Source organism: Lissotriton helveticus, chromosome 5_1 (genome assembly GCF_964261635.1).
Source record: "Lissotriton helveticus chromosome 5_1, aLisHel1.1, whole genome shotgun sequence".
Lineage (NCBI taxonomy): Eukaryota > Metazoa > Chordata > Amphibia > Caudata > Salamandridae > Lissotriton > Lissotriton helveticus.
This window is the reverse complement of record NC_136065.1, coordinates 713,681,248-713,700,049: the sequence shown is the minus strand read 5'-3', so window position 1 is coordinate 713,700,049 and position 18,802 is coordinate 713,681,248. Positions and strand designations below refer to the sequence as shown.

General features: G+C 43.9%; 1 protein-coding gene across 1 annotated transcript in view; it reads left to right on the top strand.

Moving 5' to 3' along the window:
- The window catches only part of TLL2 (tolloid like 2), a 2,328,887-nt gene that overhangs the window by 736,424 nt on the left and 1,573,661 nt on the right, over window positions 1–18,802 (top strand). Inside the window, exon 3 of the mRNA XM_078643121.1 lies at window positions 10,884–10,961. Within this exon, the coding sequence (XP_078499247.1) occupies window positions 10,884–10,961 (78 nt within the window). The remainder of the gene's footprint in view (window positions 1–10,883; window positions 10,962–18,802) is intronic.

Genomic DNA, 18,802 nt, shown 5'->3' with positions numbered 1-18,802 from the left:
CAGGTTCCACTACAAAAGTATCGGTGAATGAGTCCCTGCCAAAGAGGTCCGTGAGGAGTTTCCCAACAAAAAGGTCCAACTAGCCGGTGTTGATCGACACGGCCACTCCCGTAATGCGGATATTATTTCTGCACCCTTGGGCCTCCAAATCCTCATTCTTCATTGCTACCGTTTTAAGGAGCCTCTCCATCCTCTCATACTTTTTGGCCGTTTGGGCCGCCCCATCCTCCAGGTCTGAGATCCTACTTTCTGCCACCGTCAGACGCTCCTCATGTTTGTCCAACCGTGCCCCCATCGCATCCAAGCGCTGGTCAAGGGCATCAAATCTGGTGTCCAGGGCCTTGAATCCTGCCCGCAGCTCAGCCAGGAGGCCCTCCATCACCGCCACGGGAACCGCGCCACCCTCCGCCATGTTAGACTTCTGCACCGCCGTATCAGGCCCCAAAGCTTTGAAAGAAAGTGGGCTGTGGTGGGGGTCCTTACGACCCATACCCCCTATACTGGCAGTGCAGTGTGAGCAGAGGTGGCAAAAAGCAGCGCAGTGAAACAGCCCCCGTAGGTAGTCACTGCAGTCGCAAATATGTAGAAAACAAAGGCGAGGCAGGGCCGCAGCCACCGGGCAACTAGTCAGCAGGCAGCCTTGCAGCACTCAGAGTGGCCTCCAGCGGGGGGAGAATGAAGGTCCGGATCGTGAGACACCAGCAAGGAGCACCCCCAAACAAGCACAGGCGCCACAAGTAAGCTAGACGCAGTGCCAGAATGGAAGGTGCAGGGGCATCCACACAGGCCCAAACACAGGGCAAGGCACTGATGATCTTTGCTCCAGGGCACAGTTGGCGGCTAGGCCATGCCCCCCTGCCTTCCACACTTAGAACATAGAGTATGAACTACACTAACCAAATGCCATGAAGTGAGTAACACACTGGGGCAGATGTTGCCGTAGCGCCACCCAGATGCTCTAGGTCGGAAAGATATAGAAAGGCCACCAGCGCAGAAAAAAATGAACACCCAGAAAGTAGAGAACACCATGAGAAATTGAAGCAGACCCGAACCTCCCCTCTCCCGACACCAGCCATGTCCAACCAACAATGACTTGTACGTAAGGCAGAGGAATACTCATCAAACACCGGATTTCAATGGTGTAATCAGCAGCTATCAAATGCAGTACTTTATAATTGGAGTGGAGTGATCCAATACACTCCCAGGGGACAGAGACAATTTCCAACCAAGTGGAAGCCTGTAGGCTAGGAAGTCGCCACACCTTCTATTCAAGAAGTCTCATCGGCCAACACGTGTGGCACCACATCAGTCCTGCTCGTCCATACCATTGCCAGAAGCCCCAGTGGGTTACTCCGCCTCTCCCTTCCTCTTGTCCAGTTTAACGTAGTCCTTGAGGGCAGCCTGTAGAGATTTAGGATCCAGGAAAATTCTCAATTTGCCATTCAGGTTCATTCTTAGCCTAGCTGAATATAGCACAGCATATTCAAGGTAGTAATCACGGAGTTTGCGTTTCAAAGGGTCAAACTGGCACCTGGCTTGCTACACTCTCTGAGTAAAGTCCGGGAACAAAGAAATCATGAAGCCCTCAAACTGCAGGTCTCCCTTCTACCTGGCCCTCCCCAGCACAGCATCTCTGTCTCTATAATTCAATAATTTTGCAATGATTGGGCGAGGTGGTCTAGGGTGCAGAGATCAATGAGCTCACTCAACTACCAAGATAGGGGAGAAGGCATCACATCTCAACAGTGTAACCAGAAATTTCTCAACAAACAGTTCCATGTTTCTAGTAGGGGTAGATTCCCGTAGACCTATAATGCGGCTATTACTCCTTCTGGACCTCGCTTCCAAGTCTTTGGCTCTGTCTTGAAGGGCAGCGACAATCTTCCCCATCTTTTTCTGTGCCACATCGGTCTCCGTGTGGGACTCCTCTACCTCCATCACGCGGCATTCCGCTATGTCGAGGCGCTCTGCATCCTTATCAAGCTGCTCTGACATGCGGTCCATACGATAAGCCAAGGAAACAATTTTGCTATCGATTGTGGATAGGCTTTTCTGCATCGCAGACAGGATGTGGTGTATGTCTGCAGGCGAGTCCTCTGTCTCGTCGGTCTGGTTATCTGGTGATGATGCCTCCTCCGTTTCTCTATTCCTTGACTTGCAATGCTAAAACTGGAGCTTAGTTTGGGTCTTATCAGCCTTGCCCATGGCGGTTGAGGGGGTGGGGCCCTAGTGATATATAGTACTGGGTCCGCAACGCCAAAGATCACGTATGTCCCAGTGCCCAGCAGGCACTGTATCTCCAGCACACATTCCAGCTGAAACACAAGGGTTGGGGCAATATAAGTCATGAAGTTACTATTAGCAGTCCCAGGAGTGTTACATGGAGGGCTTCTAGTATGAGTCAACAGTACCAGGACCAATATCTCAAAGCCCCTATTTATCCCCACCACGAAGGAACTTGGGCAAATCAAATCAGAGTGGGCCCTGAATGCCCTTGGGGTGAGCGCACTATTACTCTACAGGCTTAAAAAGTGCACTCGTCCTGGCTCAGGTTCTCAATCTGGTTACAGGACCAGACAATTGTCCCTTCGGGGGTCCCCAGAGCATCTGGCTCCGCGTAAGTTCATATGTGTGAGGGCTATGCCCCGTTTGTGCCAGTTAATCCAGGGCCCTCGAGCACATCTAGATCACAGCCAGCAAGGCGCGATCAGCCCAGCTCCACCAGCACCGCCGGGAGAAGCAGGCACAAGCAGCATGCTCTCCGATCACCGTGGGGCAATGGCCATCCCCCCGTGGTGAGAGCACAGTGCCCCCAGTAGTCAGCAAGTCTTAGCAGTAATCCATTAAGGCTGAAGGCCAGGCAGCGGCAGGACAGGGAAGGGAGACTTGCACGGTTGTCAGTCGGGCCCCCGCAGTGTCCACAGGCATGGAGGTAATTGCGTCTCCCCTCCACTGTGTCCCCGCAGCAGCGAACGCACTCCAACCCTCAAGCCCACCTGAGAGGCAAGCGAGTTCAGCCACTGCACCCCGGCCCCCAGCGAAAAGCAGAAACAAGTACAGCTGTCTGTCGCAGATCTTCTGCACCACCAGGGGATCAACCATTTCGGGCTTCGGCAGCTCGGGCAGGGCAGGCAATTAATCGGGGGTCGCCTCCCCCAGCAGCAATTCAGCAGGTCGTCCAAAGCACTAGAGACCGCCAGTCGTCACTCCACTCTGCCGTTTTGATGAAGGCTGCAGAACCTAGGATCAGCAGGTCGATCACTCCGTCGTCGTGTCCGAGCTCCTCCGGCTGCCAGACTGCAGCGTGGAAGGCAGCGCTTGATAGTGCTTCAGCTCTCCTTTGCAGCGCTGGCCCCGGAGCTTTATAAATTTGGATCTGGGTGTAGGATTCGGTCAGGATTGCTTGCATGGCTTCCGGAGCGTGATCAAGTCACGGCCATCTTGTGCGTAGGCAAGCTCCGCCCCCCATCTGCAGACAATACTTCATCAGAGGCCTGAAGAACAAGATCCAAGGGACAACGAGTAATCTCTTGCCCATTCATCAGAAGTCGAGGCAATAGTGGTAGAAGTGCAGCTGCCAAAGAGGTAGCAGGATTCAAAGGAGAATCCATCATTGGCAAAGGAAACTCATAATAGGCATCTTGTAGCAAAGGGAGCAGAATCACAGGACAACACAACTGATGCGACTGCAGTGGATGCACACGCTGATGTATTTCCTGAGACTGGCACAATTGCATGTAAAGGCACAAGTCAATAGCACACTTGAAAGAGCACCACAGGCAATAAAAGCCAGGCTGCACTCTCTGAAACCATATGGGTCAAAAGGACAGAGACCACTTCTCATTTAGTTCCAATTGCAAGGACTCTTCAAAATACTGCCAAATGCATTCATAACACAAAAGGACGTATGGTAAGGCCTTGTTGTGGGGGCATCCACTGCAGAGCTACAAACATAGAACCAGAAAAGCATCCAAAATGGATAGCACGATTGGAATGCCTCCAAAAATGTCATAACACAACAAATGTAGATAAGATGGGATAACTCCAAGCACAGTCTGAAACATAGAAATAAATAAAGACCCAATTACATAAAAAACGTGTGCCACTCCAGCGGTGTTAGAAGCTAAAATATGGTGTATCAGCTTACCAACATGCTGTGCCAATTGAATGAGTAACAATGATTGTACCTCCTCCTGGGAACAGGCAACTTGCGGGTCTAAAGTTTTCCAGGCAGATGCTAACGCCACGTCTTTCTGAAATAAAACAGGATTTCAGTCTGTTTAACTGATCAAAGTTAATCTGTGAAAGAAAGATCTTCGGCCACAAAGTAACTTCCTCAATTGAATGTGTAGGAGATTTAAGATGTGACTATATAAGGGACATCTGATTTCATCCTGCAGCAACTCTTCTGATTTCAAATTTAGTAGCTGTCATTTGAAAATAGCATAAATTCAGACTTTATCAATGGTACGGGAACACCATTCAAATAACACGCAAGATTAGCTATGGGTGCATTGTAGACACTATGGGGTGTCATCGCTCTATAAAGGAAGGAATGACTCAAAGAAGGACCACTCATAAAACTAACAAAAACCTCTGTTTTCATGCATGCATCAGTATTCAAAGGGGAGAAACCAAGCTTCATTTAAAAAAATGTGCACCTATTTCTTCAAATCTGCTTGCAAGAAAATGTCTAAGACACAAAGTGAAATGAAGCATTCAGATAGAGAGATAAATTAAACAGTGAATTAGCCATGTTGCTTTTGGTGTTTTTCTAACCTTTCTATACTAAGCATAGTGTAGGTTGCATCATGTTTAGCCATAACTGTCTGCATTTGTGTCAGATTTTAAGACAAAGACACTTAAGTTGCATTCAAATATTTCCATGGCACACAATTTGCTTTCAAAACCTGTAATGTCCAACTTAATTGTAAAATCAATCTCAACTGACTCTAGCCATGTTGAAGCATAGAGATGTTATTTTAAATTGCATTGAATGTAGATAAAACAATATTACTCAAAGAATAAATAAGTGTGGACAATGTGGTCATCCCATTATTGAAAACAACCAACGCCTTTTCTAACTTTTCCATATCAGTTTATCTCAAACGTCCAGAAGCTTCCAGTTGACAAATATTTCAAATGTCATTGTATGTGGCATAAATAAAATGTTTAGAACGAGGAACTCTGAGACCTAATGAAAAATCTTGAAAATCCATATTATCAAAAAAAGCAGTGCTAGGTGGACTTTAACTGTGGAGAAGGTGGAATGGTTCTATCCATTGCTGGCAAAACCTTTCTACGCTATAAGTGGTAACTACTCTAGAGAGTTGCGACTGAATATACAGGGGGTCTGGCCTGTTTGCTGTAAACCCTTTGGAAGAGTTTAAAAAGCTGGCATTGCAGCCATTGCTATCAATGGGCCATAATAACCACCCATCTGAACTAGAAAATGACAAATGGTAGGTAACATTTTCATATTCCCTAAGCCAAGACATGTAGTCTGTTGTACTGTTTTGTTTTGAAAGATAATTTGTTGAGGGAGCAGACAAGCCCTAAATTAAGCATCGGTGCACTGGACCTGCCAGTGTTGTGTACCTCAGATAGGCTTATGCTCAATATTGTTTTTCCAATATTCATTACCCTGTAGGGCTAGTTTTGAAAGAAATTAATTGGAATAAATCAATTTTGTTTGCATGAGCAGATTTTTCTTTGGTGGTGAAGGTGTAAGCTTATAAATATAAGAAACAGGATCTGTAGGGACATGACCAGAACAATGAGGGAACTTCTTTAAATATGATTTGGGACTACCCACAAGTGGTGTTGGGCAGTGTTCCCACTGTGCATAATAAAAAAACAGAATGTGGAGTACTAGCTGTATGTAAATAATGATGGTAACAAAATATTCCACTATATTTTGCAGAATTCAAGTACAAATCCTCATTCTCAAATACAGTGCACCATTCTAATTCATATAGCATATTAGAAACAGTCAAAACATCCCATTCATAAGAAATGAAACCTGGGGTAATATTTCCATCCATACGAACTTTATAAAGCATACAGAATGTGCAATGTTTCTGTTGGACCAAATATGTCATGTGGAACCCTATCCCAAACAATACCATCATGGACAGGGAATGCAAGGTGGACTATTGTAATGATCTGTTAGCATCGGCCACCAAAACCTCCTTAAACAAGCTACAAGTTGTGCAGAACATAGCTGCCTGTCTGGTAGCAAATGCCCCACCTAGAACGGCTTCTACTCCCCTCCTCATAAAACTTCACTTGCGCCCTGTGAGAAAGCGGGTGAAATTTAAGATAGGCTGCACTGTTTTTAAAGCCCTTAATGAACAGGGGCCTTCCTACCTATCTGCTAAACTTATCAAGTATACCCCGTCACAACCTCTTAGATCGGGCTCCAAGCTCCTCCTCGGCATTCCTAGAATTAAAGCTAGCAGCGGTGGCAAAGCTTTTTCACACCTTGCCCCTGCTTACTGAAATTAGCTGCCCCTCCAGCATCGCAACTGCCAGAGCCTCTCTAAGTTCAGGAAGCTTCTGAAAACTCATCTCTTCTGATCCCCTCAGTTATGGCTATAGCACTCCGTCCTTAGTGCAGAGATACCCCTAGGGGTGATTCAGCATTATATAAATTAATAATAATAATAAAGGTGCTTAAAAAGCAAAATAGTTGTATGCATTGCTAAACAGAAGCAGGTCGACACTTAATTTTGTGGTCTACTCATCTGAATATGAAGCCTGCATGTTTCTAACTTAACCCCTAGCTCTCAACACCTCCTACCACCCCTCCTCTTTCAATTAGTTTATAAAGTATGAATTTTCTCTGCTGATCCTCTCCCACATCCATCCATTCTTTCATCAGATGCATTCTCTTATGTCTTCTGTCTAATATCATCTTTTCTCTCATACCCAAACACTCTACTCCTCATCCACTTTGTCATGCTCCCGTTCACTCTGTCCTGTTTCACCTCTATTCTTACAGTTCAATCCTCTCACACACACCTCTACCCTCAGTTTCACATCATAATACATTTCATCGACTTGCTTCTGCTCATAACAAAAGCTCTCACACCCCACATCCACTGTCACACTTTTTCACTTTCCTTCTCCTCCGTATACTAATTGTATAATCAAAAGACCACTCTTACAAGTTTTTTCCACAATAGAAACAGCAGAGTTGCAAATCGATTTAACGCCTATTGGGTTCAATGCACCCACAGTGGGAGTTATATAACCCATGGCTCTTGGGACAAGAAAGGTCCACTTTTTTTCTATGTATCGATTATTTAGTGTATGTATGGTTGTATTGCATTTTGTGCCATCCTTTTGCCTTTGGATAGGTGCACATTTTATTACACAGCTTTTATGTCTAGTGCTCTGGATTTCTTTGTACGTGTGACTGAAGAAATGTATATGGTCCTGATGATACGTCTGCTGCACTTGCCTTTTTCTGGTATCAAAAAGTGATCCCAGCTGTCAAGTTGTGTCTGTAGATTCCAGGCCAAAACCTAAATAATTGAACATTAGCATTTTATCCAGACAAATGAAAGGTAAGCATTGTAATGATAGCAAGCTCTGTAAAGAAACCAACCAACCCGGGGAAACAGCTATAGTATACAAAATTTCACTGGTAACTACATTGATCAAAAATCACTCAATGCAGAACCCTAGAAAGGCAGTGGAGCAAAATACATGACTCGAGAAAAAAAATAACCGGTGCAAAATCAATGTAGAATCCACAAAGCAGCAGTTAAAAAACTAAAATGGATTAATTGATTGCCTAGTCTCACATCTGCACCCTGCTGCCCCCATTTACCCTGGTTTATATTTACACCTTGCCACGCTTTGTTGCTTTGCAGCTAGGATAGGAGTGAATAAGAAGAGATGTAACAATAATCCAATTTCCACTGTAGGATTCTACTGGATTAAAATAAAAGGTTGTTGTGGTGGTCATTTTGAATAGCACAGTGTTGCCAATAACACTAAAAGTGAAGTATTAAAAGAAATGAAGCACTTAAGGTGAGATGGCCCTAAAAATTGGTAGGACAACATCCTGCAAATTGGCCATTACTTGCCACAAAGCTAATCTTGGAATTCTTGAAAAGTGAAACCAAGGGGCCAATTATGATGCTGCCCGTAAAGTGGCAGCGCGGTTTCCAATCTGACCACCTCATTATGATGGAGGCGTTCGGAAAGGAAACCCGACCAGTCCTTCCGGCTGGCCTCTGACGGGCTCAGAGCGCCCGTCGGCCGGTCGGAAGCCGGCCAGTAATCTCAAGGGTGGGCCTTTCTGTCCTAGAGATTACGATGCAAGGTTTCCGACATGGTTGACATGTCGGCCTGTCCGACATGGAAACCATGTAGGAAGGCGTGTTTGGGGACCCTAACAGGGCCCCCTTTGGTGCTCTGGTTGGAGGCCAAGGGGGCATTTGATCCCTGCATCTTGTGGCATTGCACCTCCCTTTCCTCAATGGGAGCTTTTGTTACAAGCCGGTTTACGACCGTAAAACGAGTTCCCATTGGGAAAGGTGCATGCGACCGAACAGTGTTTGGTCGCATCGAAATGAGTGGATCGGGACCGCCGACCGGGTGTCTGTCAGTCCCAGGACCGAGTTGGTGTTGGGCTGAAGCAATTCCACCCAACATCAAAATAAGCCCTTTACTGTTATTATGCTTGGTGTCATTCCAGAAAGAGTCAGATGTGAGGGCTTTGGATGTTTCAAGTAGAATGTTTTCTCCAGGCGGGGTGTTTTTATTTGTCTATGAAAACTAAGACCTTATCTATCACTATTTTCCTTCCTTAGTGCCAGGAGAGTAAGAGGTTGTTTGTAGCACAGTGTTACTGCTTTGAAGAGTGCTTTTTTTTTTACAGTGAAACCCATTCTAGGCTTTTAAAATGAAATCTAAAGACTGACCATACAACGTACATGAATAAATTGCAAAATCGACCCTTCAATCAACTTAACATTCAAAGCTTATATTATTTAAAACTGAAACCTTGACATCCAAAATATAAAAATCATTCACATTATAAATAAAATGTACCTACGATCAAAAAAGTTTTAGCAGATCTGAGAGTTTGGATTCATATTTCGGCTCCTATAAAATAAACCTTACTTTCTGCATTGTTTGGGAATGTCGGTAGGGTGCAAAGGTGTAACACAGGGCTGAAAACAGAAAGAGTGAGGAAAGTGAGAGGTCAAATATAGACAATTAGAATTCTTCCATTACTTAAATATATGGTTAATTTACTTTGTAATTTAATTCGGGTTTTATCTAGTAGGCTTTGGGTTATACCATTCCTTATTTGCTCTCTTTTCATTTGGATTGTTTATGTTTGATTTGCTTATTTCCCCTGAAAACTGAGCCAGCAGACAAGGTGCATCTGTTGCCCACTGATGGCCACTAGGGTGATATTCTGGCTGACACGTTTTTAGATGTCTCCTAGGCAGCTCTGTCTCTTCAAGACATGCAGTATTCAGGATATGGACATAAAGCTCTGCCCATATTCCGCCCATCTTTTTAATTGGCTCCTGTCACTGTCCTTTGTAAATGGTGGCTTTTCATTGGTCAATAGGCTTAGTAGTCCCTCCTTAGTACCGCCTTGTCTCTTCTTATAACCCCCCCCCCCCCCCGAGGACACCCCCTGTTACATGTTTTGTTACTCCCTAGGTTTTAATTAGAGCCTCAAGGCACTATTTTCTTAAAAGGCTTCAGGCAGGACACATACTTGGTCCTAAACTAGGTTGGCAGTGGGTACTTCACTCACTAGAACTTCTCACATTTATGAGACAGTCTATACATTTCCCTTCATCAACTCCACACAGAGTACAACCTAATCCAAAATTAATGTAATAGTTCTTGTGTCACCTTTCAAAGCTACTAATTGTATATACGGACATAGATATTTGAATGTACTCGTAGTACTGTCTTAAATGCAATGCATTATGGGTAGGGTAGATTTGCCATATCTTCTGCAAGGTGCAGTACCATATATGACCAAAAGAGGTCCACTTTTGGCCAGATACAGTCCTGCACCCTGCAACATGGCTAGATACAAAAAAATCCATTTATAATGCCAGTAACTCAAACTTTGTAGACATGCAGTCCTGATGCCTTGCTCACTAGGGAACTCTAAGAGCAGCTTTCGGTATTGCACCAAAACATGCTGTGCTGGTGCCTTGCTCACTAGAGACCTCTAGGAGCAACTTGCAGTAATTCCCCGAGACATGCAGTGCTGGTGCCTTGCTCACTAGGGACCTCTAGGAGCAGCTTGCGGTACTGCACCGAGACATGCAGTGCTGGTACCTTGATCACTAGGGAACTCTAGGAGCAGCTTGCGGTACTGCACCGAGACATGCAGTCCTGATGCCTTGCTCACTAGGGAACTCTAAGAGCAGCTTTCGGTATTGCACCAAAACATGCTGTGCTGGTGCCTTGCTCACTAGAGACCTCTAGGAGCAACTTGCAGTAATTCCCCGAGACATACAATGCTGGTTCCTGGCTCACTATGCAAGCATTTGCAATGCACTAGGTCGAGCATTACTGAAAGTATGAGCTATTGGTGTTGCAATATCATTTGCAACGCCAATACCTCAAACTATCAGTAATACAAGACCTATTGCATTGCAAATGCTTGTTCTTCTCGTCATTAGATGGAGTGGATACTGAAGCATCTTGTGCAATATAGGGAAATACATCTGTAACTAGGTGGCTATAGTTGCCATAAGATTGATTTGCCGTATTGGTTAATGTTGAGAATGATGCTTAGGCCAGGATGGTACACCACATTTACACATGTTCATGTAATAAATATGTAGGACGTTTGTGTACTCATCATTTATTTTTTTCTTTTATCGTAGGTGATCTTTGGGAGCAATCTGACAGCTCAATTCAGAATACAACCTCAACAATGTATACCAACAAAGAAGTTAAAAAGGGTAATGTGGTACCCCATCCAGACCTTTGGGTATCTTTATTTACTTTTTTTTTTTAATTGACTTAGAATAACATTTTCCGTGTTTGTACACTTAATGACACCCTGTAAATCATACTTTGATTTATAATAAATGTTCATATAACATCCGGAGGCATAAGTATATAGTTGTTATATCTGTAATAACCTCCTCCCTTCATGCACTGTTTGTCAACATGTCCTTTTGTGGTGCTACATAACAACACTTTTAACTCCCTTGTATAGTCCCTCATGTTTAGGTAAATAATTCATTCATATCGATCTTATCATTCTCTAGTCTCTTCATCACTAAGCCATCTAATTGTTGTCATTTAATTTGAACTGAGTTGTGTGAGATAGTTGTCTATTTAAATTACCATAATGTGAAAAGCAGCGGAAATATGTGTGCATTACGTTTGCAGGAAAGATTACAAGGCTATCTAATGTGATGAATTTCAGCATTTCTCAGAATGTCTGTTTGATGGTACCAGTTTTCCATGGTGTAGATCTTCAGAGATCGTCAGCCACCGACGAGATATGCTTCATATTTGGCATGTTCTATATTAAACATGTTTTTATTTAATCTTGATAATCTTTGACCTTGAACTGTTCTCTGTCAATAACAGCTCTATCTCAAATGATTATTTTGGCCCAAAGCAGATTCTGATTTTCTTGACTATCCAATCAGGAACAGACTTGCATTCCATAGTAAATTAATTCAAGGCGCCCAATGCTTGATCGAAAGCTAGATTTTAAGGATGCCCATATACAATGCTTTTATGTAGACTTGAGTGTAAGCAGAAATAATTTTAATCCTGTGAGATTTTTAGCTTCGCCAGCATAAGTTTGCATAACAGCGGGGGTTTCAAGTTATGAATGCGATTCAAAATGCCAAATGCTAGTTCATTACGCCACATTGTGTAAACACGATTTAATTCAAAACAAAAAGGTTTTGGGTGACTGGGAACAGCATATCAAGGCTTTTCGGGTGTGAGCGGCAGCTGTATGTTCCATTTTTTTGCAAACGGGCATCGACCATTGAGTGAATTTCATTATGAGTGGATATTATATTTAACAGCACCAATCGAGCAACTTCTTGAGAAATAAAGTGCTATTGAGTGTGAGGCTACTGCTCATACAGTAGCAACGTCTGTCCTGAAGACTCACTTTTACGGATTGGCTCCCTGGGCAGTTTGGATTTTGATACTTTCAGGAAATCCTCACTCATCCTGTGTCTGCAAACAAAGCTGGGTCATCCGCTGTTGCGAAATCCTCACTCATCCTGTGTCTGCAAAGACTGCTGGATCATCCACCATTGCAAAATCCTCATTCATCCAGTGTCTGCAAACACTGTTGGATCATCCACCGTTGCAAAATCGTCACTCATCCTGTGTCTGAAAACATTGCTGGATCATCCACTGTTGGGAAACTTCACTCATCCTCTGTCAGCAGACACTGTTGGATCATCCACCGTTGCGAAATCTTCACTCATCTTGTGTCCACACACTGCTGGATTGTCCACCATTGCAAAGTCTTTACTCATCCTGTGTCCAGAAACACTGCTGGATCATCCACCGTTTGCGAAATCTTAACTCATCCGGTGTCCACAAACACTGCTGGATCATCCACCGTTGCGAAATCCTCACTCATCCTGTGTCCACAAACACTGCTGGATCATCCACCGTTGCAAAATCCTCACTCATCCTGTGTCTGCAAACGCTGCTGGATCATCCACTGCTGCGAAATCCTCACTCATCCCTTTGTCTGCAAACATTGCTGGATCATCCACCGTTGCAAAATCCTCACCCATCCCGTGTCTGCAAACACTGCTGGATCATCCACTGTTGCAAAATCCTCACTCATCCTGTGGCAGCAAACACTGTTGGATCATCCATGGTTGCGATATCCTCACTCATCCTGTGTCCGCAAACACTGCTTGATCATCCACCGCTGTAAAATCTTCACTCATCCTCTGTCTGCAAACACTGCTGGATCATCCACCTTTGCAAAATCCTCACTCATCCTGTGTCTGCAAACACTGCTGGATCATCCACCATTGCGAAACCCTCACTCATCCTCTGTCAGCAAACATTGCTGGATCATCCACTGATGTGAAATCCTCACTCATCCTGTAACCGCAAACACTGCTGGATCATCCACCATTGTTAAATCCTCACTCATCCTCTGTCAGGAAACGTCATGTAAATTCAGTTACTTTTTTTGCTGAATAGTTTTTGATGGGCTGATGTTAGAGGAAAGAGAGGCACCATCATGTTTTTCCTTTTTTACAAGTATATTAAAACATTTGCTTTTCCTGGAGAGCCTGAAGTCTGTATTGCGGGATGCCAGGCAGGCACATTTTGGGCAAAAGACTCAAGAGTGAATACCCAGTGAACCTTTTAGGGTGATGGAGACTTGGGGCTTATTTATCTTCTATTTATTGTATATTGATATTGTTAGAAATGTGATTTCTGGTTGGCTAGGGCATAGCCTAAGCCAGGCAGAGACCACCACTCTGGTCAGGGCAAGGGAGTTACACGCTGAAGATAACCCCTGCTCACCCCCTTGGTAGCTTGGCACGAGTAGTCAGGCTTATCCCAGTGGCAATATGTAAAGTGTTTCCGCAACACACACACACAGCAGCAACACACTAGGCACACCTCAAAAGAAACTCCACACAAGGTTATATAAAAAATAGCATTTGTATTATCATAAACACATTAGAATCCTACTCACACAATATACACTGTGCCAACAGGCACTAGGCAATATTCCTAGGGGATTATATACAGGACCAGGCCAATCGGGCCACGGTCAGAACCATCAGAATGCAGGTAGTAAATGTAAAAAACACAACAGTAACTACTGGTATCATAATGACCTAATCATTGACACATTAGCATTAGACACCATCCTAAAATATCATAGCATGACATTAGGCCTAAACACATTAGGCCCAAACCTCATTAGCATAACCACATTACGCATTAGGCCTCCCAGCATAAACACATTATGCAATCACCTCATAAGCATAAGCACATTACGCATTAGGTATAACCTTGAGGCAATAACAGTAGGCATAAATCACATCATGCATAAATCTCATAGCAATATTGTTGGAAGTAGAAAAGAAGACAGGAAACCAGGTAAGTGGAGAAGTACTCTGTTGTATAGGTATTTCTATATTCTCTTTCTTCCCCTGCTCCCTAAGTAGAATGTTATACATGTCACAAGAATGTTGGATGAGAGTACAGATTCAGTTGGTGACTGAAGGCTGAGCTGCCAGGAGGACAGCTCCTGGTGGGGCATATTTACAGAGTAACTACCAGCCTACCTTTCTATCCTGGCTTAAACATCATAAATTTGTAACTCTGTACTACAATAAATATCTACTTGAAATCTACCACCTCTGGACTTTCCATCATTGTAACATACCACTCTCCTCACTGAGGATTGTACCAACATTCCATAGTCAACTCCAGGACGGGGGAAACCAACCTGGGCAGGGAGCGGGGGTGGACGGACTGCACCAAGGATAAGGTATAATTCTAACACATCTCCCTTACCACATAGAACAGGCAAAGAGGAAAGAGAGAAGGGGGGTCAGAAAGGAAATAGACAACAGGGGCTGTGGAAAGAGACAGGAGAAAGAGTCGGCGGAGGAAAAAAGGCTGAAACAAAGCATAAGAGCAGCACCTGACAGAGTTACATCTGTGCTTTTACAATGTTGTCGAAACTCCACCACTGACCATTTTCAAGCTGGACCACATTCTTGAGAACCTTAAATATTCTACTCGGAGAATAGAATTTGCTTAGATTGGCCCCTTCCTTATTGCATTTCCTAACTTGTACTAAATCACCAACCTCCCACTTGTGAGCTTTTACACCATGTTTTTGGTCCTACCACAGTTTATATTTAACTTGGTGTTGTTTGATCTTTTCTGCCATTTACTCCTAATGAACTTCATTAGTCCTGCCTCCATTTAACCAACTGGCATTACATTTAGTACATGGTTCCCCCTTGCGCAGTGACACAAAAGGGGAGACTCCTGTCACCTTATTGGGTGAAGGGTGGTACGCCCATAGACAATTCCGTAGTGAGTTTTCTATGTCGTGGCCATTGATGGTGGCCAACTGGATATGTTCTTTAATTATTCTGTTCGCCCGTTCCACTAGGCCGTTTGCCTTTGGGCAATACAGGGCACGGTCTCATGTTTTATGTCCATGGTTTTCAAGAAATCTTGCATTTCCTCGGAGGTGAATTGCACCCCATTGTCTGTCACTAAAATTGAGGGTATCCCTTCCTCACAGAACACCCCTTTGAGGAATTCAATCACAGATTTGGTGGTGATGTTATGCACACATTTCTGCTTAATCCAATGTGACGTATAATCAATGAGGACCAACATGAATCTCTTTTGGACTCCAAGGTTGTGCATTGGCCCAATGATATCCATGGCTAACTCGTTCCATGGCTTGGCAGGTACTGTGACCGGGGATAGGGGTGCTTTCCGGAGGGATTTAGACTTAACACTCCTGGCACACGTGACGCAATCCTTTACTATTCTGTCATTGCGTCCATCCTGGGGAACCAGAAATTTGTTCTTACTCTCCCTTTTGTTGCACTCTGCCCCAAGTGACCTTCATGTGCCAGATCAATGATCCTTTTCCTGAGGCCCTTGGGGGTTACCGCCCTGTTGTTACGATAAACCTTGTCGTCTATCACGCTAAGTTCATTTCTGACTTCCCAGAAATCCGCAATACCTGCTTCAAGTTCGTTTTTCTTATTGGGCCACCCTTGTTTCATGTAGTCTTTTACTGTACCCATTTCTTTGTCTTCTCTCATACAATTTTCCCATTCCTTTTCAGTGATAGCAGGTTCGTCCATCATTAGGATGGGACTGTCAAGTGCTTCCTCCGTGGTTTCATCTTCTGGTAGTGGGGATCTAGATAAAAAATCAGCAATTTTGTTTTCTTTACCGGGCACATATTCTACATTGAAATTGTAGTGTTCCAGCCCTAGGATCCATCTGCCGATGCGGGGGTTCAGTTTTCCAGACCTTTTACAGTAAAAATGAAGGTGAGCGGCTTGTGGTCAGTTCGAATAGTAAATTTCAGGCCCCACGAAAAGAACTTAAAATGTCTCACGGCCCAAAAACAGGCCAAAGCTTCTATTTCGATTACGGAGTAGTTCCGTTCGGGGGTCGTGAGGCTTCTTGACGCAAAAGCGATAATCTTCTCTTCTTTACCATTTTTCTGTATCAAAGTTGCCCTCAGACCTTTGTTAGAAGCATCTGTAGTGAGTATTGTTCTCTTAGAGGGATCAAAGGTACCTAGGGGGGGAGAGTTCACCAGATCGTTTCTTAAAGCATTGGTCACCCAAAGGAGTAATAAATGCAATGAGTGGCCTTGACTCGGGATGAAGTTCGATCTGATGGTACGCCATGGATAAATCTATTACACTGAAGTACTTGGCTGGTCCCATGGTACTAAGCATTTCATTGACTATGGGCAATGGATGTCTTTCTACCCAAATATTTTCGTTAAGACTACGCAAGTCTACACTTAGACGAATTCCATCACCATTGGATTTGGCCACGATAACTATCGAAGCCAACCATTCTGAACAGTTTATGGGTTGGATTATGTCCAGGTCACACAGTTTACGCAATTCTCTCTCTAGTGGTTCTTTCATTTTGTGTGGTACTGGACGTAACATATGGACAACTGGTTTGGCGTTGCATTTCAATTTAATTTTGTGTTGGAAGTCGTGCAAACACCCTAAATCATCCTGAAATAACCTCTTGAATTCTTCACAAGTGTTTTCTCCTTGGCGGAATCTATCTGTGAGTAAGACTTGCTCTGCACTATTAGGGTCTAAAATAATCCCAAGCTCTTTTGGTGTTGCCACCCTAAAAGGTTAGACCCTGATTCCACAATATACACAGTCCCATAGGCTTTCCTACCTTTGAATTGGAATTGCATATTTTTCATACCCATGAGAGGTATGGGTTCCTTGCTGTACCCTGTAGGAGAAATATCTGGCATTCTCAACTCGCTGACACTATTGTTTCCCACAGTGACAAAATCATTCTTGTTCAATAGGGTGAAAGGTGAACACGAATCAGCGTACATTGTAATGCATTTGTTATCAATGAACACATCACACTTGGGATAGATTGAGTACACAGTGTTACTGACATCTTTTAGCTGTAAAACATATTTCTCACCTCTTGACTCTATACATTTTACCTCCTTATTGTGAACCCTTTCCATATCCTTCTTATGTTCTCTAGGGTGAGGTTCACTTTCCCTGCATACTCTAGCGAAATGCCCTCTCCTATTGCATTTTTTACATGTAACATATTTAGCAGGGCATTGGAAAAAATTAGCAAAATGATTATTGCTACCACACCTGTAGCACTTGGGACTCTTCTCTCTGTAAAATACTTTGCTGCTTGAGGCCTCCCTTTGTTTTACCTTACATACCTCACTTTTGTCTGCGTCATCTTTAATACTAGCTACAACTTCTGTGTTAGGTTTAATTTCTTTAATGCACTTTGCGGTGTGTTCAACAGACCTAGCAATCTCGATTGCCTCTCTTAATCCTGGGTTTTTTGCTAATAACTTTTCTTGGATGCGGGGGTTATTGGTACAACGAACAAGCTGGTCCCTTATAAGAGAATCTGTGAGGTTGCCAAACTCACATAGTTGAGTTAGTCCCCATAACGAGGCAATATAATTCTGCACTGACTCTTGTTTTCCCTGAACCCTCTTAAACAACTTGTGGCGTTCTAATACCACATTTATCTTGTTTCCAAAATGTTTTTCTAATTTACGCATGGTTTGAGCAAAAACATCCACTTCTCCCCCTAAATCCTCCTCGTGTTTGGGCACAGGTAAGGATTCATAAATTTTACGCCCATGTACCCCTAAATTGTGGAGCAGAATGTGTTGTTTCCTCACTGAGCTGAATCTTTCTCCCCCTATGGCTATGAGGTAAGATTCGAAAAGCTTCACCCATTCTTTCCAACTGATCTCTGGTTTCCCTAAGTCATTTAAGAAGGTGGGGGTTGGCTCATGCTTGCTGCAGCCATACTTACAACCTAGACGGGGTAAAATGACCAGGGGCTATGCTGAGGAGACAGGGTTGCACAGACCAGTTACCCTCTAATAGGGTAGGGGACCTTCTAATCCAGGTGATTATAGGTCTACCAGGGGTCTCTAGAGGGTGGATGTGCTACAAACAGAATGGTAAGTGCATTAGAGGCTAATAAATACACCCCTGTACTTTATGTAAAAACAACCAATGTCAATAATGACCCAGAAATATACGATCGCAGAAACACAGTTCTCCAACACTGTTCATTTGCTGAAAAATAGTTCCTGCCACAAAAATAGTTTGTCTGTTGTATGTGCCCTACTAGTTTAGAGGTGGACGTTCCTTAACAAAAAGGAGAAGAACGCAATGTTGGCAGTCAAGAAACAGCAGTTGCTAAGGAAGAAGTCTATGAAGACGCGCCGGCTCGCAAGGGTCACTTACCGGCCTTCAAGAAAAGAAGTCCGGCAGAAGATGGAGGAATCTCCTGCCGAGAACTTACTCCATTCGCTGTTCCCTGTGTAGTACAATGATCAAAGCAGATCAGGCAGAAAATGTTTTGAGGCGTTCCGATGGTAGGATTTATATGTTCTTTTAAACTGTGGCGTGCGGCAACCACAACACCAGAAATGCCCAACGTTGAAGAAGGGTTGTTCGCTCTCACTACCACTGTAAACTGAGGACTGTCGCTTGCAACAGTCACCTACCGGCCCTTGAGGATTGGTGCG